We start from the raw sequence: 21,967 nt of genomic DNA on the forward strand, positions 1-21,967 counted from the left end.
TGAATGAATGTTGGCCAAATCTGTTTTGAAATACCTAGAATATCTCTTTTTTCCTCTTTTGGAGAACCTGCGGCATTGAGGTACATGCGGGTTGTGCATATAGCACACTATATCAAAGTATTTACATGTGGGCTGTGTCTGTGTCACTGATGGAAAGCTCATTCTTTCCTGTACTTGAGTGTGGGTATATACTTCAGTCTATCCCACACTAATTTAGAGAGGAAATCACAGTCCGATTTAATTTCTGCAAACTCTACAATTCTGTAAAAATTATTTCCTCTCTTTTTGTGTATCTCTCATACTAAATAGTTGTAGATCTTCAAACAACATAAAACAAAGGCAACCTGAATAAACTCACAATACAGTTTTTTTTTATTTATTTACTTTTTTTATTGTAGCAAAAAAGTTATCCAAAACCTATCACCAATGTGAAAATCTAATTCCCCCCTTTAACTTAAAATCTGTTTGTGCCACCTTTAGCAGCAATAACTGCAACCAAATGCTTCCGATAACTGGAGATCAATTTTTCATTTGCTTCTAGGACCAGGACTTATTCCTATGCTGTGGATCACTGTCTTGCTGCATAATCCAGTTGCGCTTGAGTTTCACATTTCCACCACCATGCTTGACTGTAGGTATGATGTTCTTTTTGTGGAATTCTTTGTTTGGTTGTAACGGGATGTTACAACCAGATGTAACGGGACCCCTGTCTTCCAAACACTTCCACTTTCGACTCATCAGTCCACAGAACATTCTCCCAAAAGGTTTGAGGATCATCAAGGTGTGTTTTGGCAAAATTCAGACGAGGCTTAATGTTCTTCTGGGTTAGCAGTGGTTTTCATCTCGACACGCTTCCATGGATGCCATTTTTGCCCATTATGTTTCTGATAGTGGATTCATGAACAGTGACCTTTATTGATGCAAGAGACACCTTTAGTTCCTTTGATGTTGTCCTTGGCTCTTTTGTGACTTGCTGGATGAGTCATTGCTGTGCTCTTGGAGAAATATTGGAAGGTTGGCCACTTCTGGGAAGGTTCACTACTCTGCCAAGTTTTTTCCATTTGGAGATGATGTTGAAAAAGTTCTATTTAAGTGACAATTTGATTGAACAGGGTTTGCAGTAATTAGGCCAGGTTGTGTCGAGTCCAGCTGAACCCCATTATGAATGCAGTTTCATACATTTGGGGACTTAGTAACTACAGGGGCAAATACATTTTCACAGCACTGTATGTCATTAAGGGATTTGGGGCAGGATATTTTCCCTAATAATTCAAAAAGTAAAGGAAAACAGAACTGCTCTCACTGCATCCAGAGGAAAAAGAGGGAAATATATTTCTTTTTTACACCAGAGAAAATGTAAAGTGGATAATCTGAGCTAAGAAGTTGTTTTTACCATAGTATTTTTTATATTAATTGCTTTTTAATTAGTTAATGCTGATGTGCAATATTGGTTGAGATTTTCATCTTTTATTTTGCCTACTCTCACAAGTCGCTTCTAAATCATCAAAGTAAGAGTGAAATATCAGTGACTTATTTGTTACCTTTTTTTTGGTAACTGTTATTATAGTGTTTGCTGTGCAAAATTGAGCAGATGATCAGAAATATTGTTTCCTCATTTTGTATGTTTTCAACACAATTATTCTATTTTGAGTGACTCAAAATTTATTTTTTCTAATCTTCAACTGTCCAGTTTTGGTGAGGCTCTGCCCATGATGGGCTCAGATTCCTGTTCTTGGCTGATAGGAAAAGAACCCAATCTTCCATTCTTCTGCTGTTGTAGCCCATCCTCCACATGGTTCATGCACCTCAAGGATGCTTTTTTGCTCACCGTGGTTGTAAAGAGTGATCATATGAGGTACTATATCCTTCATGGCAGCTTTCCTTCTCACAGCTCTCTTTTCAACAAGGCGTTTCCACCTGCAGAACTGTTGCTCACTCTATGTTTTTTTGTTTTGTTTTGTTTTGTTTTTTTCTCTCGCACCAGTCTGTGTAAATTCTAGAGACTGTAGTGTGCAAAATTCCCAAGAGATCACTAGTTATAGAAATACTCAAACCAGCCCATCTGGTACGAACAACCATGCCACAGTTAGTCATACCACATAATTGCCTGAATAGCCAATAACTGAAACCTGCATAAATAAACAGGTGTACAGGTGTTCCTATTAAAGTGAACATGGGTTGTATATTACAATATTAATTACTGTATGTTTGTACAGATTTCCAACATAACAAAATTTGGAAAAGAGTCAGAAGCGCCCATGTGTAATTCCTTCTCTATAAATTCTTCTCTGTATGGTCATTTTGCCATAGTTACATGTCCATTGATGATGTTGTTATTATTATAATTTTTTGCCGAGTTATATCATTCTTTAAATTGCTTCATGGGACGTTGTCAGTAACTCGTCCATACGTATCAGATTTACCAAAGACTTTTTCTGATTAGTCAACAAATATAAAGTTAGCAGGTCCCCCCAGCCGAAGTTGTACGAGCGGCTGATTTCCGGTTCCGTCGCGTTTCGCTCGCCAGTGAAGTGAAACATGGCGGCGGCTGAGACTGATCGGGAAGCACCAACCGCTCTCTGTAGCGAATTTCTCAATTTCTCTGCCAAGGACACCGCTGCGGTAAGCGACAGTTTTCTAGAACAAGTCCGAAATGGTTAAACTTCCGCCTGGTATATGTGAGAAAGCAGTTCTTCTTTGTTTCGTGGTGATATTTCAGATTTCTCTACTCGGGTTGTTCTTCCTCAGATGCTAATGCTAATGCTAACGCTATGATAAACTAGCCTGTTGGAGAACTTGTTTTTCTACTAGCAGGTAGTCAGCAACATTACGTTACTAACTCGCTGATGAAAAAAAATAGCTAATATTTCTTATTTATACTAAGTCTTGTTTGTCGGGTCTTTTATTTGCGTTTGAAGGCGTATTTATTTGCCGTATGTTTGATATACTGCTTTTATGTAGAATTAGCGAGCTAGCTGGCTAACTGTAGGGATGTTTTGTCAAAGCAGAGGAAACTGATAAACACTGGCTTTGTTCTTCACCTAGCCAAGCTAGCTACAGCTCTGTAATGCACTAATAGAGCAATTATTCAAAACTGTTGCACTTTATTTTTTTATTAACATTCATTTTTAATGATCCGCCAAGTGCTCTGCCTTGTTTTTCTGTTTTTCAGACTTGGCCAAGTTCAATGTTTTGCTTTGAAATGCAAATCCATGCCAATTATGCTTCTGGGAGTTTGAACAAAAACATAATTCCTATCACCTGACCTTAAAATACAGGAGATAAATAAGTTACTAATTTCGGATGCAGAAATGTTTGCCTTTATAATGAATCCATAAATAATGACCGTAATGTTATGTTAAGAAATATTAACCTTCAGAATCCTGAAAACAGAAGAAATAATTTTTGGAAATGTTAGGCTGTTTGTATGCAGTTGTATAGGCTGTTGCACACTTGTGCATGTCAAACAAAACCAAAAAAAAAAAAAACCCTGAATAATTGATCCTGGACAACCGTGTGCACGAAAGGTCTGTCGTTTGTTCTTTAACTATACACACTGAAATAAAAGTACGCTGCACAGACAGAAAGCAAGTAGCATTTGAATACAACGGTAAGTAGAAATCCAGGTTAGTAGGTCAGAAAAGTGTGGAATTATTTTTGTGCATGAAATTCCTTTCACTTGTAGACTAAGGCTGCGTTTACACTGCAGGTCTTGATGCCCAATTCCGATTTGTTAACTCTGATTTTAAAAAAATTTAATTTGATGACCAGCTTGCATCTTCTTTTTAAAAGTGACCCATATCTGATATCTGCATTTACGCTATACACTTCGTGAAACAACCCAAGGTTAGACGTCACCGGAAGCTAAGGCCGAAAAGGAAGTAAGACGAAAATATAATGCAAGCTTTTGCTTTCCGCATCATATTTAAAGCTAAGCAAACCACCGGCCGCTTAAGGCGGAGGGAAAAAAAGAAGAGACCCCTTGTTGTGAGTTATGTTCTCGTGGTTGGTGTCCACCTGAGATCACGTAATTCACCGCCATCTCTTTTTCCTCACGTTGACAGGGGAATACCCGATCTGTCCGCTTACATGGCGGACGCAAATGCACGTATCCGATTCATATTGGATTTATTTCCACATATGACTGAGGCCTGAAACAGACCTGAGAAAACGGGGATCCATGTGCATTTTTATTTATTTTCCTGCTTACACATTCGTGGTTCAAATCTGATCTGTGCCACGTGAGAAGAAGAAATCAGAAGTGTGTCACTTGAGCCATGTAGTGTAAATGCAGCCTAATAAGTTTTTCTCTGTAATCTAACAGACTAATAAAGTAAGTATAATTAGCATTATACAATCCTAAAGTGTTCAGATTTGGTGCTACAGTTGAGGCCAGAAGTTTTGCATAACCCTATGCTAAAGACATTCCAACTTGGTGTTTCACAACGCCACATGTTTCACGTTACCATACCTATCCTGTCTTAAGTCAGTTTCTTTACTTTATTTCCATAATCGCTCATTTCCAAACAATCGCAAAGAGACAGATTGAGTTCAGCTGTTTGCTATTTCAGATTTTGAATGGGTCATATGTTTATGGACACTTTGTTACTAATTGGTGCCATTGCCTTGAACCAGAAGCTTGGATTAGCTTTCCACAAGCATCTCACAATTCTTTGCACAATTTTTGCTTATCCTTCCTAACAGAACTGTGGGGTGTACCACAATGCAGGATTGCAGGGTTAGTGAGCTAACTTTGGCTAAAACTCCGGCTTATCTTTTCAACTAGGTTGTTCACCATGGTAACTAGTGTCTCTACATGGCTAACCGGCTCTGGGGTAAGTTAAGTTAAAGTCCCTGTGAATTGCCTTGAAATGCGCAGCATTATTCGATATGTTGACATTTCCACTGAAACAGGGAGTCAGGGAGGGACATATCGAGTGGTTTCTCCCCCTTTTTAAATCGCCAATAGCCAATATTTAGCGTTTGGCTTACCTCACAGCCCAGGCTAAGCCGTACTTGGAAAAAATGGAAACGTGTCTCAAAGCCGTGAGCTGGCACAAGTACCTCCTTCAGAGTGAATGGATTCAAGCCATTTTCTTTTTAACCAGCTTACAGTTGGAAACCTGAATAGAACGTGTGCATTCTAACAGCCAAAGACACATTTATGACCCATGCTTGGTTTATTCACTAAACACCGCAAACTTTGGCAAGGTGATTTTTATAATGTTGGGGGGGGGCAAAACACTTCAGATTCTAGAGAGCACTTGATTGGACAGAAAATCTGATGAGAAGCTGAAGTGCAGAATGATATCAAAATTGTTGATTTGTGTTGGTGGTAGGGAGAGACTGTAAATTTTGAATGCATATCTCTTCTAAGTGTGAATTTTGTCATTGTGTTGGTGCACACTACCTTAACGAAAACCCTAAGGGTTATCCTTAACATATTCCTACTAAAAGCCACCTCAATTTTGATTTCATCGGTACTTTAAGCACACTGAGCATTTAGAAAGTATGCCTCCTGTCCAATTGGAGAGCTAGGAATTACAATGGTCGGTTTTTCCATGGAGCTTACTGTTTTTATTTTGGAATGTGCGTTGGCGTTTTCAGGAAGAAACAGAAACCGTTAGGGTTTTCTGAAATTTTTTATTTCTATTTATATTATTTGATTTTATTTTTTGATGCATATTTATTCATATATTAAATTATGTATCGGGTAACTGAGATGGTGACTGAGTTTACCACCAAAGATCTCTCACAGCGCACAGAGATTGTATCGTGATTACCATGGCCGGATCATCTGGAGAAGTTGGCTACAGTTGATGTGTTGAATACACTAAACTCACTTGTGCCCACACAATAGTCACCTTGTGTGATGTTGCCAGACTATAGCAGTCTAATTCAACAAGGAGGAAAAAAACCTATTATTACACAAGCATTTAAATAACATTCTACTTTAGTCCGCTTGTACAAAAAACTTTTCGTAGAAGTTGTAAGAAATATCACCAGAGCACTTTGTCACAGGCAAAGCAATCAGATAAAGAAGACAGTTTAACAATTTTTTTTTAAACAAGTTGCCTATGACCACAACCTATCTTTTATTTATTTTATTTATATTCACAACTTGTCAATATTTTTATATTTTGTCTTTATTTGCTGCCAAGGCTGTCTTACACAGTTGGGATTGCAGCTGCAATTACTAATGACAATTTACTGCTATTTATTTTATTTGTGATTAGTTACTTTAAGTGTCATGTGAAAACAAAATAACATTACCTGTTTACCCATTATAACGTGCACATTTGTCAGCTTTAGTTTTTTTTCAACCTGTCTTGGCTGCATCGAAAGTATTGCTTTTTGCTGTTTTTATATATCAGAATTCTTTAAATGAATTAATTGTAATCGTGTGTTCTTTTGGTTGTGTAATATACAGCCTTAACGTTTCCAACTCCAGCTTTTTCTAAAAGCATTTGAGCCAGTGAGAGATCTGGCCTATTTAACGTGAACGCCCACAGGAGTTGAGGAAGGCCTGGTTCAACTTAACGAGTTGTTTACCTGCGTAGTGATGACGTCTATGCCAGTGTGTGGAATGCTTGGTTAAGTGAAGTCAGCTAACATGCTGAAACCTGAAGGTTTTTGAACTTGCCTCGTGGTGTAAATCTGTCAGGTTTGTGGCTCTCGTTGCTCAGACATGCTTTTTCAGTTCCGGCCAGAAATTTTCCAGGGGACTCAGGTTAAGGCTTTGTGATGGCCATTCCAGTACTTTCACTTTGTTGTCTTTAAGCCATTTTGCTACAACTTTGGAGGTATGCTTAGGATCATTGTCCTGCTGGAAGACTCGATTGTGAACAATTTTGAACTTCCTGGCTAAGGATTTGAGGTGTTGCTTGTTGAGTATTTCTAGATAATCCTCTTTCCTCATGATGCCATTTACTTTCTGAACTGCACCAGTCCCTTTTCTAGCAAAACCCCACCAGAATGTGGTGATGCCACCCCCATGCTTCACAGTTGTGATGTTCTTCAGATTAAAAGCCTTAACACTTTTTCTCCATACATTGCACTAATCATTATGACCAAACAGTTACATGTTTGTTTCTTCTGACCAGTGAACACTCCTCTAAAGGCTGGCTGATGTCTGACTTTTTTTTTATTTTTTATTCCAGTTAGTTAGCTAGTTAAGTGAGTGCAGTAATACAGACTTGGGGGATGTGGAAGGGACAACAGTTATGATTATACAACAGCTAGTTCTGGTCCACTAATTTGATTGGACAAGAGTGCTGATATTTAGTATAACAGCACCGGTACAGTTCACTGTTTGTATCACTATTTGTGTTTGCTATATAAAAAATCAATTTCTAGCAATAGTTAATTACATTGAAATTACATTACTTTGAATTACACTTAGTCTGTGTGTTGGCATGGCAACACACACACTCCATCCAGCTGTGGCTTCTTTTGGAATTGTTTTTGTTTCCTGAGCATTAATAAACTAAATATTTGGCCATATTGTGTTTGACATGTTTGTTACTCCTTATTAAGTTCTTGCTTATAGAACTGTTGTAGAAAAGCAATATCACACTCGCAGTCATGATGTTTTACTGAATATCAACACTCTTGCTTGTGCAGTATTGCTTAAGTAGCATGCGCTATAGTCGCACCATTTTGAAGCACTGTGCATTTTTAAACATACACCAATCAGCCTTAATGTTAAAACCGGTAAAAAGTGAAGTGAATAACATTATCACGTTACAATGGCACCTGTCAATGGGTGGGATGTATTAGGCAGCAAGAGAGCAATCAATTCTCAAAGTTGTTGTTTGAAGCAGGAAAAATGGGCAATCTGAGCTACTTTGGCAAGGGCTTAACTTTGATGGTTAGACTACTGGGTCAGAGCTTCTCCAGAAGGACAGGTCTTGTTGGGTGTTCCTGGTATGCAGTGGTTAGTACCTACCAAGGTTATAATCATAAACGAATGAAATAACGAAAACTAGGTGTGAAAAAACATTGTCATTAACTGAAATTGAAATAAAAACGAGCCATTACAAAAAAAACGATAACTAACTAAAACTGTATTGTCTGTTTGCAAAACTAACTAAAATAAAATACAATTATAGAGTAAATGTCCTTAGTTTTTGTCTTTCATGGAGGAAATATCTTTCAGAGTTGACATTTCTGACTGGAAACCTGGAAACTTCTACATTCCATGTCAAATTGAACACAGCATAGTCCATGCTCCTCGCCTGGCATCATGGCGGTACTGAAAGTTGGAAGAAAGTGGCAGAGTCCTATTTGGGATTACTTTGAATATGACTGTGTGTCAGATAAAAGCAAGTGTCTTGCAGTGGAAGGTGGTGAAATATGTGGACAATTTATTAAGGGGAAAAATCCCACGAATTTGAAAGTATATTTGAGAAGCGCGCACAAGGAGGCTAGCCTAGCTTACCTTAATAAGGTAAAGGAGAACCCCCATATTACAAAAGACTAAAAATAATAAAAACTAAACTAAAACTAAGCATTTCCAAAAAAATAGAAACTAAACTAGCAAACCCGCTTTGAAAACTAATTAAAACTAAACTGAATTTGAAAACATCGTCAAAACAAAATAAAAACTAATGAAAAATGCAAAACTATAATAACCTTGGTACCTTCCAAAAGTGGTCCAAGAAAGGACAACTGGTGAACTGGCGACAGGGTCATGGGCGCCCAAGGCTCATTGATTTGCGTGGAGAGTGAAAGCTAGCCGTCTAGTCCAAGCCCATAATAATAATACCTGACCCTTATATCGCACTTTTCTAGACACTCAAAGCGCTTTACATTTTACGAGGAGGAAATCTCCTCAACCACCACCAGTGTGTAGCATCCATCTGGATGATGCTGTGGCAGCCATAGTGTGCCAGAACACCCACCACACACCAGCTATTAGTGGAGAGGAGAGAAGAATGATGTAGCCAGTTCAGGGTTATTATTAGGGGGCCATGATGAGGTCCAATGGGGGAATTTCACCAGGACACCGTGGTTATACCCTTACTCCTTTTTGAGAAGTGTCCTGGGATTTTTAATGACCACATTCAGGACCTCGGTTTTAACGTCTCATCTGAAAGACAATGCTGTTTTACGGTATCTTATCCCAGTCATTATACTGGGGCATTAGGCCCCACACAGACCACAGGGTGAGCACCCCCTGCTGGCCTTACTACTACCACTTCAGCAGCAAACTTAGTTTTCCCCAGTAGGTCTCCCATCCAGGTAGCGACCCTGCTTAGCTTCAGTGGGAAACCAGGCGAGAGCTGCAGGATGATATGGCTCTTGTAGAAGAACTACTATAGTACAAATTGCTGAAAAAGTTAATGCTGGCTATGATAGAAATGTCAGAACACACAGTGCATCACAGCTTGCTGTGTATGAGGCTGTGTAGCCACAGATCGGTCAGAGTGCCCATGTTGACCCCTACCCAAAAGCGCCTACAACGGGCATGTGAGCATCAGCTCTGGACCAAGGAGCAATGGAAGAAGGTGGCCTGGTCTGACGAATCACAATTTCTTTTCCATGATTCACTCCAGGAAGAAGGCACGCTGGGCAACGTTCTGCTGGGAAGCCTTGGGTCCTGGCATTCATGTGGATGTTACAACAATGTTTAGGTACCACGTACCTAAACATTGTTGCAGGCCAAGTACACCCCTTTGTGCCAACTGTATTCCTGAATGGCAGTGGCCTCTTTCAACAGGATAATGTGCCTTGCCACACACCAAAAATGTTCAGGAATGGTTTAAGGTACATGACTAAGTTCAAGGTGTTGACATTGCTTACTAGTTTCCCAGATCTCAATATGATTGAGCATCTGTGGGATGTGCTGGACAAACAAGTCCAATCCATGGAGGCCCCACCTCGCAGCTTACAAGACTTAAAGTATCTGCTTTGGGCCAGATACCACAGATCTCTTTGGGCCAGATACCACAGCACACCTTCAGAGGTCTTATGGAGTCCATGCCTTGATGGGTCCGAGCTGTTTTGGTGGCACAAGGGGGACCTACATAATATTAGGCAGGTGGTTTTGAAGTTATGGCTGATTGGTGTACACAAATTTCCTAGTGACACTTGCAAAACAAATGTTTTAATTTGGTGTGGCAAGGGGTTTAAAAAGATCTCCAACTTATTTGACATGCACCATTCCAGTGTGAGGAACATAATCTACAAATGGCACAGATTTCAAACGAATGCCAATTTGTCTAGTACTGGCTGTCCCAGTAAATTCATTCCAAGAGCACATCGTCTGATGCAAAACAAAAGTTTTGAACTGTTGGTGTCAAAGTGCATGCTTCTCCAATTAGAAAGAGAGAGCACAAATTTGACGTGCATGGGAGGTGTGCCAGGAAAAAGCCTTTGCAAGACTACAATTTGCCAATGAGCATATAGACAAAGATCAGGCCTTTTGGAATAATGTGCTGTGGACAGATAAATCAAAGATAGAGTTGTTTGACCTCAGTAACAGCAGGCATGTTTGGCGCAGAAAAAAAAGACAGCTTTTCAGGAGAAGCACCTCATACCAACTGTGAAGCATGGTGGTGGAAATGTTATGGTTTGGGGTTGCTTTGCTGCCTCAGGGACTGATTCATTCATTGATTCAACTCTGAATTCTGCATCATATCAAAGAGTGCTTGAAGATAATGTGAGGCCATCTGTCTGAAAGTTGAACTGAAAGTGGACCTTTCGATCTCAAGCACACTAACAAATCCTGCACGGGGGGAATGGCCTAGTCAAAGCTCGTATTTGAATCCCATTGAAATGTTGTGGGGGGATTTGAAAAGGGCAGTACGTGCAAGAAAACCCTCAAACATCTTGCAACTGAAATATTGTGTGGAAGAGTGGTCAAAAATTCCAGCAAGCCTGGTGGACAATTATGCAAAATGCCTACAAGAAGCTATTTCTGCTACTATACTGCTACTTTATTTATGCTACTATACTATAGCACTTTCAGTTCAACTTTCAGACAGATGGCCTCACATTATCTTCAAGCAGTCTCTGATATGATTCAGAATTCATAGTTGAATCGATGAATGGCCCAGCCCCTGAGGCAGTGAAGCAACCCCAAACCATAAAATTTCCACCACCATGCTTCACAGTTGGTATGAGGTGCTTCTACTGAAAAGCTGTCTTATGGTCTGTGCCAAACATGTCTGCTGTTACTGTGACGAAACAACTCTATCTTTGATTCGTCTGCCCAGAGCACATTATTCCAAAAGGACTGGTCATTACCTGTATGCTCATTGGCAAACTGTAGTCTTGCAAAGGCTTTTTCCTGGCACGCCTCCCATGCAGGTCAAATTTGTGCAATCTCTTTCTGATTGTAGAAGCATGCACTTTGATACAAACAATTGTAAGACTTACTAGCAGATCCTGTGATGAAATTTTGGGGTTCTTGGAGACTTCTTTTTGCATCAGATGGTGTGTTCTTGGACTGAATTTCCATTCAATCTCCATTTGGAGATTATTTTCCTTACAGAATGATGGAATGATGTATTTAGAATAATTTGGAGATCTTTTTAAATCCCTTGCCAGACTCATAGGCATCCACAACCTTTTTTCTGAAGGCCTTACAGGACTCTGTAGATGTTGGCATGATGACACCACACACCTCAGTAGCAAAGGGAACACCAGACACTAGACATGAAAGGTTTAAATATAACCGGTTCCACCTGCTTGATGTGAACATTACCTGAAGCTGATGGCCCATATCTATCTGCATGATTTTATGCTGTGCACTGCTGCCACACAGTTGGCTGAACAGATAATTGTATGAATGAGTAGGTGTACAGGTGTTCCTAATAAAATTCTCAGTAAGTATATGTCAGTAGTGTACAGTGCTATGTTGTACTGCAGTAAGTGACCTGTTACTTATTTAGGCCTAGTTCAAAGTTCTGTAGTAATATTAGTTGACTGAAATGCTACAAATAAATAATTTTAAATAAATGGTTTTGGTATTTAATAAATTTTTAAAACAGTCCAACTAATCAATTAATTTTGGTGTGCGGGGGTGACTATATTAGTCAATATTAAAATAATTATTTGCAGCTCTAATCCCAATGTCCCATCTTTTCTATTCTTCAGGAAATATCCTAAATCAGGTAGGGCCGACTTATTTCTACACTATGTGAAACCAAAATAATTCTATTTAGGAATATCATGACCATAAACATTTCCAGTTACAGACATGATTCATTAATTGAATGGCTGCTTCACGCTGTACCATTAATCAGTGTTTGTGCAGAGTTGATGACTGTCTATTTGAAAGTGTGATGCTTTATGATGGTTCATTTTAGTTGATTATTTAATTAGCCTCACTTCCACTTTTTTTTTTTAAACAAATTTGTTATATTTATTCCACTGTAGGTTAATGGTTGTTTTGATCAAGCTCAGACTTTGCACACAGAAGGCATGAGACAGAATTTTGTTATCTTGAATACCATGATAAAAATGCTGGCATGGCAAAATTTAATTAATTAATTGATTTCAGAAGGGATGAGGAAATACACAAAAATCATGGTTGTTTTTCTGTCATCAACCTTAAATGATTATATTTTCACAAGAAATTTTCCACATATTTTTGGTGGTTTGATATTAAGTTTTGTATTTTTCTAACGCTGGGTTCACACGGTGCGATTTTTAATAGTCCTTTGCAACAGTTGCTTGTCTGAAGGTACAAACATGATCTCTGCTGTAAGCCATGTTGCACTGTAGGATCTGTTGTCATTAATGTCAGACTGTACAACAGTCAAGACGCGAAAAACGGATGCACACAGGAAGACTTGTACGGAGTAGGAGAAGCCACACTACAGGACTGTGCTGGGGGACATGTCAAACTAGTGATCAAAGACTACAGATTTTGGCCTAGGATTATAGGAATCTTTTAAGATTCTCACAATTTGTCTCAGACGACCAAATCGTGGCCAAAATCGTACAGTGTGAACCCGGCTTAAGATACAATGCAAGATTACCTCATGTCATGACAGGTTTCCATGAGACATAAGAATGCACCTGGTTCTGGGTTTGGAAAGGTCTTTCACAAGCATTGAAACAGTCTTGTGATGACATTTCCACAGGTTTCAAACAGTCTCGTGACGACATTTCCACAGGTTTCTCAGAATAGTTAACTAAGACACCTGTTTCAACACCTCAGCTCACTAACACATACATTTTATGCTCTCAGTCAGACATCATAAAGGAATGAAAACAACAAAAAAAGCAAATATGTACATGTTCAATGCACTCTGTTTTCAGGACTGGGCTAGCTGAATAAATATTTAATAACAGAATACATTAGTGACATTAGCGTAGCTTTTTCTCTACTTGATTTTGGTGGAATCTTATTGCCTATGGTTGTCTTGGTAATGCTGGTATTAATGGTTAAACTGGGTTTTTGGGGTGCAGACCTCAAAAGGGGTCAAGGCCATGATAAAAAAAAAAACAGTATTTTATTTTAATCTTTGCTTTACCTAATTGCTATCAAAGGTGGTGGTAAAAAACTTGAAGATACACACATTTTTAATTTAAGTTGGTTTATCTTTTATTTAAAACACAACTTGTCAGAATCCTAATAAAATAAGGACTACAAATTATTATTAAAAAAAACCTTTAGGCTGTGGCTCTTTTACTTTAATTAATTAAACTCTGGAGCAATGTGTTGATGGGGGTGAGCAACGGGAAAGGAATTGCACCTGTCTCGGTACTCCCTGCTCACAGAACTGAAGCGCTGTCTTGCACAACAGTTTCTCTTTAAGCTCACTTCACACTTGTGAATACCTCCTGCGTGCGTGTGCAATTCATGGCATCTTGCACTCATTTTTAATGACCGTGCTCACCATACTGCTCTCAGGTCAGCCGGCCTCGTGCACACTATTATAGATGCATTTTAATCTCCATTGCCTGAGCTATAAGAAGTGTAGAATGCTTTTGCATGAGCTGTGATAGGTCTACCACACAATCACACAGTGTAATGGTAAAGTAAGCCATAGTAGCATAGTGAGCTAATATCAGTGTACTGGATTCTGTTGAGTGCTGGATGTCTGAATTACTGAAGTCTAAAGATAATGTGAAATCAACATGGTGCTGATTTGAATGCAACAACCCCCCCCCCCCCAAACTAAAGCATAGAGACAGTGGTGTAATTTATGTGCTTCTTGGTGACCAGCCCTGTGTGTGTGTGTGTGTGTGTGTGTGTGTGTGTGTGTGTGTGTGTGTGTGTGTGTGTGTGTGTGTAATTTTAGTCTAGATGCGTTTCACTGTGTCCAAATTATAAATGGAGCAATAAAACAGCATTCCATGCATGGAATAATTCTCAGCTCTGCTGTTCCTGCTACAGAAATGGCTTCAGGCAACAGACCTGCCCAAGGATGTCTACCAGCACCTGGCTTGCTACGTGCCCAAAATCTACTGCCTTGGGCCCAACCTGAACCCTCAGAGTGAGGATCTGCTGGCCCAATTGCTGCTGCAGGCACCGATGGAGTGGTACCTGTGTGGAGAAGAGCCTTCAACCGGGCTGGCCAAGCTCGAGCAGAACAACCAGCCTTCCCAGCTCTGTGGCCATGTTTTTAAAGTGGGGGAACCCACATACTCCTGCAGGTAGGAGACCACTTCACTTTCCTAGCTTTAGTAGCTGTATGCTTGCTGACCTTCTTTTTTTCTTTTTTTTTTTTTTTCTCTTTTCTTTTCTTTCTTTCTCGGTCACTATAGTCCCCCAGTTGTTCTATATTTCCCCAGTTAATTGAGACCTGCAGCCATATCTTTCAGTCTCTGAAGCTGCTGGTCATCCTTGCTGATTAAGGTTAGATTTTTATTAGGTTAAGTGATTCAGGGCGGATTTCTCTAAGCCTGCTGAAAGGCCGGTGTGTGTGGAACTCAAGGAACACACACAGGGATAATTATAGCCCGGCATACATTACTTATACCCATCTTGACTTTTAATTGTAATCACATTTGTCTTGTTTGTTTAACTGGTAATAATACCAAAACTTAACGTGCAGAAGTGTATAGTATGTACTTTGTATGTGCTTACCTGTTGGTTTGTTCAGTGTTTATGGCCTGTAATATCTATGTATTCATTTGTTGTTAAATGCAAAAAAATGTGTATTGTGTTTCACATGTACAATTTTTCTTGGTGATTGATTCATAATAAATGTAAAAAAAAAAAAAAGTAAAAAAATTACTGAGTGTGCACATTGAGTAAATAGTGGAGGAGGTTTGGCAATTTGTGACTCAAACCAGGAGCAGTGCTTTTTATTTAAACCTTTGTTGGACCTAAATCCATGATTGCTTTCTGATTAGATTAATCCTGGTTTTGTGTTAATGTTGGGTTATTTGGAATACCTCTTTAAATGCAAGTGTTTCAGATTTAAACTTTGGTAGGCTGATCTGAACACCATCTAACATTTTAAATGAAGATTACTGATCTTGAATGAAGATTGTTTTGGTGAAAAAAAAAAAGTTTTGCGTTTGTGTTTATTATTATAATAATAATAATAAATCCAATCATTGTTTTCATTTGAACACACTTGAATGCTCTTGATTATGCGTTTTTGATGTATTGAAGCTATATTTGTATTTATTTGCCTTCTTTAGGGAATGTGCAGCAGACCCAACATGTGTACTGTGCATGCAGTGCTTTTTAGGCAGTGTGCATAAGGAGCATCGTTACAGAGTAAGAGCAAACGCACCTAAACACTCGCACTGTTTTCTGCAGAATCTCCAATAAAGACACCTTAGTTACACCTGTGCATAGTGTACAAGTTCCCAGCTGCTACTGAGAGTTCAGATGGGAGGAATCAGGTTCATCATGTACTGTAGAGTAGTGTGTGCTGGCTACACTGGTGACACATGATTTAGAGGGACTCGGAACAGTTACATTTGCAATGGTCTCTGAGTTATGTCATAAGAACGAGATTGAACACCGAACACGAATGGTCAAACAGGAGTAAAAGCTTTGGAATGAATCCTAGGTGAAATGGCAAAGTATGAATCAACACCACATGTCTTGGCCTAACGTTTGCTATACACACAGTGGAGACACCAGCATTGAAGCAATTCTCGCAAATTTAAAAAGCAGTAAAAAGACTTTGCGTAACATAACTGTCTAGTGTAATGATTCTGTGTTTTTAAATGATTTTCCAGAAGATGAGGACTGAAGGCATCTCTACTCCTGCACCAGACCCCACATGTCTGTTGCAGGCAGAGCCTGCATGAAAATGGCAGTTCCTTAATTTGGTTAATGTGACCCTGCCATAAATGGCAACCATGTGTGTGATCCAGCCATGCCTGCCCTTGACACATGACTCTTTCTCTTCCTCTCTCCTGCTGTCTTTAGATGACAACCTCTGGGGGAGGGGGGTTCTGTGACTGTGGAGACACAGAAGCATGGAAGAAGGGTTCTTACTGTCAGAAACATGAGCCCAACATCAGTGACTCCTCCCAGGAGGTCAGACACCAGTTTTTCTTTTTAAGCTTACCTCTGCAGCACTTATAAGTGCAAAGTTATAAGGAGCTCCTTATTGCTTTTTAGTGCATTCCAAGTTACACAAATAACCTAATGACATAAGTCGGTTTGTTTTGTAGTTCTTCCACTTCAAAGAGTAATGAAGACTGATAACCTTGGTAAAACATTATCTAAATTTGCAGTGCCTTCTGTTTGTAAACTGAGCACAAAGATTTGAGAACTTCCTACCTCTCCTAACATTTAATATGTTAAGGTTAGGAGCAGATCTTGTACTTTTTTTTTCCCCCCTCAGTGTTAAGATTTGAATTAGCTACATGTGATGTGATATTTGTTCAGTTGCCACATGCTATTTTTTATTTCATTATTATTCTTTTTGATGACATTGAACTTATTCCTGCTTCCCCAAAATGTTGTCATTCCAGGATCCACTTGCCAGTCTCTCTGCAGAAATGATTGCTCGCACATATAATATCTTTTCTATCATCCTGAAATATGCTGTGGACATGCTGACATGGGACAAGGAAGACGAGCTCCCTTTAGGCCTTGAACCGCCGTATGTACACACACACACCACACACCCGAAGATGATGCGCTCACTATTTACTTCTTTTCTTTATATAGATCCATCCAGCTAATGCAACAGCTATTGTTTATGTATGTATTTTTGTTTTTCCCCCTACAGGGAGCGTGGAGACACCTATTACTGCATGCTGTTTAACGATGAGGTGCACACTTACGAACAGGTCATCTACACACTACAGAAAGCTGTGAACTGCACACAGAAAGAGGCGGTCAGCTTTGCTACTACAGTGGACCGAGATGTAATCTCCTTCTATTCGTGACCATATTATAGCACTATCACTAGGGCTGCATGATTCTTGAAGAAATAAGAATGACTATCTACTGGTTCATTTGTGATGCAATAGCTAATTCCTGAGCAAACAAAACTCAAATTTGTAATCATATTACGGGGCAAAAATGCCAATGTTTTCTCCCAAATTTAAAAGGGAGCCAGCCATTTTAACAGCTGGTTAAATAATGAATCGTTTCTGTTCTTCTGCTGAGAACAACTCACTTGTGGGTGAAAATCAACGTTGATAAATGTGCCGTATTTGTAATGCGTATGTCACTGGAAAGTTTTGAAAGAGATGGCATGTGTGACCATGATTTACTCACTGCATTAATTTCATACATTTAGTCTTTATTTGTTCAGTATTTAGGAATTTATTAATATTCAAGTCATGCTATTAAACATTTCTTTAGCACAAATTAGCTACATGCTAGCGTTTGGGTAATTTCAAAATTCAAATTTAAAATCCCCCTCCCCCTTTTTCTTCTTTAGATTCAGTACTCCTGGTGTGCGTGAGAGGTCATGTGGTACAGCATCTATAGTCATCTGTTTCCGCAAATGAGGAATGGTGGCTATTTTATGGAAAAGTTGCACGAGTTATTGAACCAAATTGCATTGTTAACTGAAACGAGAGAGCAATTTTTAATGATTTTTTTTTTTTTTTTTTTTGCTGTGCCATCGTATCCATTATGATGTTCAACGTTAAGTTATATCTAAGTGCCCATATAAATGTTTTTTGTTTCTGTCCAGTCTCTGGTTTTTGTGCTCCAACTAAATATTTGTATTCTAAATCCTCAGTTCTTACTGCGTATTGTGTTATTCAGGGCCGGAAGTCTGTACGTTATGGAGATTTTCAGTTCTGTGAACAGGCCAAATCTGTTATTGTGGTAAGTTGTGTGTTAAAGTGTGTCTAAATGACTTGCTTCACTGTTGTATAATGCAAGTATAGTTGAAGGTAGAAGCTGGTCATTCATATTTCTTTACTGTAATTCATTTGTGTGGAAAGTCTCTAAACTCTGTATGTTTCTGCAGCGAAACACAAGTCGTCAGTCGAAGCCCCTGCGGGTTCAGGTCATGCACTCCTCAGTAGTAGCGCACCAGTGTTTCGCTCTCAAAGCGCTCTCCTGGCTTGGCCATATCATCAGATACTCAGGTTTCTGTCTAATGTCAAGTCTGTTACTCTCTCTTACACCCTGAGGCTGTATTTTTAAGCTTTGTTTCAGTGCAACAATACATACACTGGTACTGACGCACAAAAGCTTTACCAGCTGGCATTGAATCTTCAGTATTTTCAATTATGTAAATTATGATTATTAGTGATAAAACACTTTCTTTCTTCTAGATGCCCTGAGGAGGATCTTGTGCCAGGTGGGCCTACAGAATGGCCCTGATGGAGAGAACTCCCTTGTTGACACTTTGATGCTCTGTGACTCCAAAATGTGGAAGGGTGCGAAAGGTTTTGTTTACTACAAATCTGTAGTAAAATACCGACCTTAAAGAGTTTTAAATTGAAAACTGTTTTTCCTTTAGGGGCAAGGAATGTTTACCACCAGCTGTTCATGAGCAGTCTGCTTATGGATTTGAAGTATAAGAAGCTGTTTGCTATTCAGTTTGCAAAGGTAAGATACCTAGTCCCTGTGGCTATTTATTGCATAAATAAAAGTATAAAGGTATACCATTTTAACATGCAAACTCAGTCTCTGACTTTAGAAGTAAATAATTAAAGCTAGCAATTGGTGAGATAACATTCAGTCTCTATTTCCAAAATGTTTATCTGGATCAGTTTTGCTCTACATATTTTTATGATTTGCCCTTGTGTATCAAGACTGTTTCAGTTCTGTTTTTGCACTTGCTGTTTGTGATTTAATATAATGGTTGACATGATGAGCTGGGTAAATGAACACATTTTTGTCCATTAATAAAAGTAGGAATTTCCAGATCTTCACCTGTGTTGAGGGTCTTATGCACATGCACAAAATGTTGGTGCAGCACATCATCAGTCCATTTCCTTCTGCTGGTGTATATCAAAAGCCCGCTGTGTGTGAAGCAGTAGCTCGGTTAAACTTCTCTTTTGATTGGTTACTGGCTGTAGTAGTTCCCCACATACTCCGCTTTAACATCGCGGTGTCAGGCTGGTGCTCAAAAGGTCACAGAACTGCGCGGCATAAGAAGAGAGCCGTAGAATACACACCTGTACTATGTAAATAATTTCCCACTTGAGTGCATTATTTCATGCCACTTTGATAGGACCGTTTTACGTTTGAATCGGCCTGTGGATATTTATGTAGTTTGTATTTTAAATAATACCTCTGGCAGTTCTACATAAAGCTCTCACCCCTCCTTCTGCATCATAGTCTGTACCACTGGTGTAAGCACCGGGTATAAGTGAAGGGTGAGGTGTCCCCTGACCTCTGACCCGGAAGATGAATGTGCCCCCATCCCCTTTCCCTTGTCATAGAATTACCAGCGCCTCCAGACAGATTTTATGGAGGACGATCACGAGCGCTTAGTGTCAGTGACCTCTCTGTCTGTGCAACTCTTCACCGTCCCCACCTTGGTGAGTACCTCAACCCTACACACTCGTTCTTCTCTTCTGCCTCTCTCCTCTCCTCCGCCTGCCCTGCTGCTGCTGTTAGAACTATGAGCGCTTGCAGAGTGACTATGTGAAGGATGACCATGACAGGGAGTTCTCCATTACTGACCTGTCGGTGCAAATTTTCACCGTGCCTTCCCTGGTGAGTACAAGAAGAGACCGCTGCAGTGAGAGGGACTTGCTTTGTTCCTTAATTCTGTTGAAACTGTTTCCCACGCATCTAAAAAGAACCTTGGTGGGGGTTCTCACTAATCTCAGTGCGATTAGGTTAGAGAGCACAGGTCTCCATTACAAACAGTCTGACGTGGCTAAAAGAGCATACAAGGTGTCACCATGTGTCTTTGACAACATGAAATTACCTTTATCATTTGCACCATGTTGCTTGAAAACGCATTTGTATGACTACAGTTAAGTGTTTTGCTATGAGTAGTTGTGAGCAGTATGTCTTCTACACTTAAGTACTAACAAGCAGGGGGAAATGGTCAGGAACTGTTTTTATTAAACACAGAATAGTAGCTTAGAGCTCGCCTGACAGACTGTAAGCTACACTGAATTTTACTTAAGCTAATCACTAATGCAGCACAGTTTACCAGCCTTTTTACTACTGGAAGTTACTGGCTTACAATTAAACTTGGAGTAATTATGTATAAATTTGTTAATAGTAGTTATGTATTAATCAATAGTCCTAAAAGTACAACCCCGATTCCGAAAAAGTTGAGACAGTATGAAAAATGCTATTAAAAACAAAGCATGGCTTGCCTGAAGTCCTGACCTGTCTCCGATTGAGAAAGTGTGGTGCATTATGAAGCGCACAATAAGGCAACCAAGGCCCCTTATAGTTGCGCAGATGAAGAAATCTGTAATGGATGAATGGTGGAAAATCCCGCTTGTTAATAAAAGAAATGGTGATGTTACACAGTGTTAAACAACTTTTTTGGAGTTTGTTGCAGTCATCAGATTTGAAATGAGTGTGAATTAAATTTATTTTTAAAATATTCAAAGTACAACATCAAATAATGTGTTTTCAATATAGTACAAGGTGAATCGAATTTTCAAATGACTTTGGTTTTTTTTTTGGGGGGGGGGAGGTTGGTTGCATTTTCCATACTGTCCCAACTTTTTTGGAATTGGGGTTATAGATAAAGAAAACCCAATTAAACATATAAAACAAAAATATAATACGTCGTCATTTATTTATTGAGGAAAATGAACCAGTATTACATATCTGTGACTAGCAGAAGTATGTGAACCCTTGCATTCAGTATATGGTGTGAACTAAACATTTCCTGTAACTGTTGATCAGTCCTCAACATCGGCTTGGAGGAATTTTAGCCCGTTCCTCAGAACAGAACATTTTCAACTCTGGGATGTTGGTGGGTTTCCTCACATGAACTGCTTGCTTCAGGTCCTTCCACAACATTTCTAGTGGATTAAGGTCAGGACTTTGACTTGGCCATTCCAAAACATTAACTTCATTCATTCTACCAAAAATGGTTAAAGAAGAAAAGTGTGTTTAAGGTTCTTGTCTTGCTACATGACCCACTTTCTCTTGAGATTCAGTCAAATTAACTGCTAATCTTCAAGGTTCTTACTCTAAGATTAGAAGTACAATATTTGTGCCACTCACAGATTTGTAATACTGCATAATTTTCCTCAATAAATAATTGACCATGTATAATATTTTTTTTCTTATTTGTTTTATTGGGTTCTTGTCTACGTTTAGGACTTGTGTGAAAATCTGATGTTTTAGGTCATATTTATGCAGAAATATAGAAAATTTTCAAATTTCAAGCACCACTGTATCTGGTGTGCAGTGGCTTTAGTATCATGTACGTGTTGGGAGAAACAGTCTTCTTAGATTCACTCAATTCTGAATGTTCACACTAACTTTTTTTTTTTTTTTTTTTTTTTCCCTTCTCATACCCCCCAGTTGTATAGTGAATATACAGCTTAATAGAATGATTAAAGATCTAGCAGCAAGGTCGTTTTTCCCTATTTGGGGAAAACATTCATTATTAAAGTAGGGTTGAACGAAGTGTACTTC

General features: G+C 39.1%; 1 protein-coding gene across 5 annotated transcripts in view; it reads left to right on the plus strand.

Annotated features, from left to right (window-relative positions):
* The first annotated feature begins 2,512 nt into the window (after nt 1–2,512).
* ubr2 (ubiquitin protein ligase E3 component n-recognin 2) overlaps nt 2,513–21,967 on the plus strand; it is a 36,886-nt gene continuing 17,431 nt past the window's right edge. For 3 of the 5 annotated variants that reach the window (XM_053620789.1, XM_053620791.1, XM_053620793.1), the window contains exons 1-11: nt 2,513–2,622; nt 14,354–14,613; nt 15,610–15,688; nt 16,352–16,462; nt 16,903–17,033; nt 17,163–17,301; nt 18,155–18,217; nt 18,363–18,483; nt 18,673–18,777; nt 18,861–18,949; nt 19,789–19,887. In XM_053620789.1, the coding sequence (XP_053476764.1) occupies nt 2,539–2,622; nt 14,354–14,613; nt 15,610–15,688; nt 16,352–16,462; nt 16,903–17,033; nt 17,163–17,301; nt 18,155–18,217; nt 18,363–18,483; nt 18,673–18,777; nt 18,861–18,949; nt 19,789–19,887 (1,281 nt within the window). In that variant the 5' untranslated portion in view covers nt 2,513–2,538. Of the gene's footprint in view, nt 2,623–14,353; nt 14,614–15,609; nt 15,689–16,351; nt 16,463–16,902; nt 17,034–17,162; nt 17,302–18,154; nt 18,218–18,362; nt 18,484–18,672; nt 18,778–18,860; nt 18,950–19,788; nt 19,888–19,966; nt 20,066–21,967 lie in introns of all 5 variants that reach the window. The other 2 variants (XM_053620788.1, XM_053620790.1) reach the window with 1 other exon arrangement.

This window comes from Ictalurus furcatus, chromosome 3 (assembly GCF_023375685.1).
Source record: "Ictalurus furcatus strain D&B chromosome 3, Billie_1.0, whole genome shotgun sequence".
Classification (NCBI taxonomy): Eukaryota; Metazoa; Chordata; class Actinopteri; order Siluriformes; family Ictaluridae; genus Ictalurus; species Ictalurus furcatus.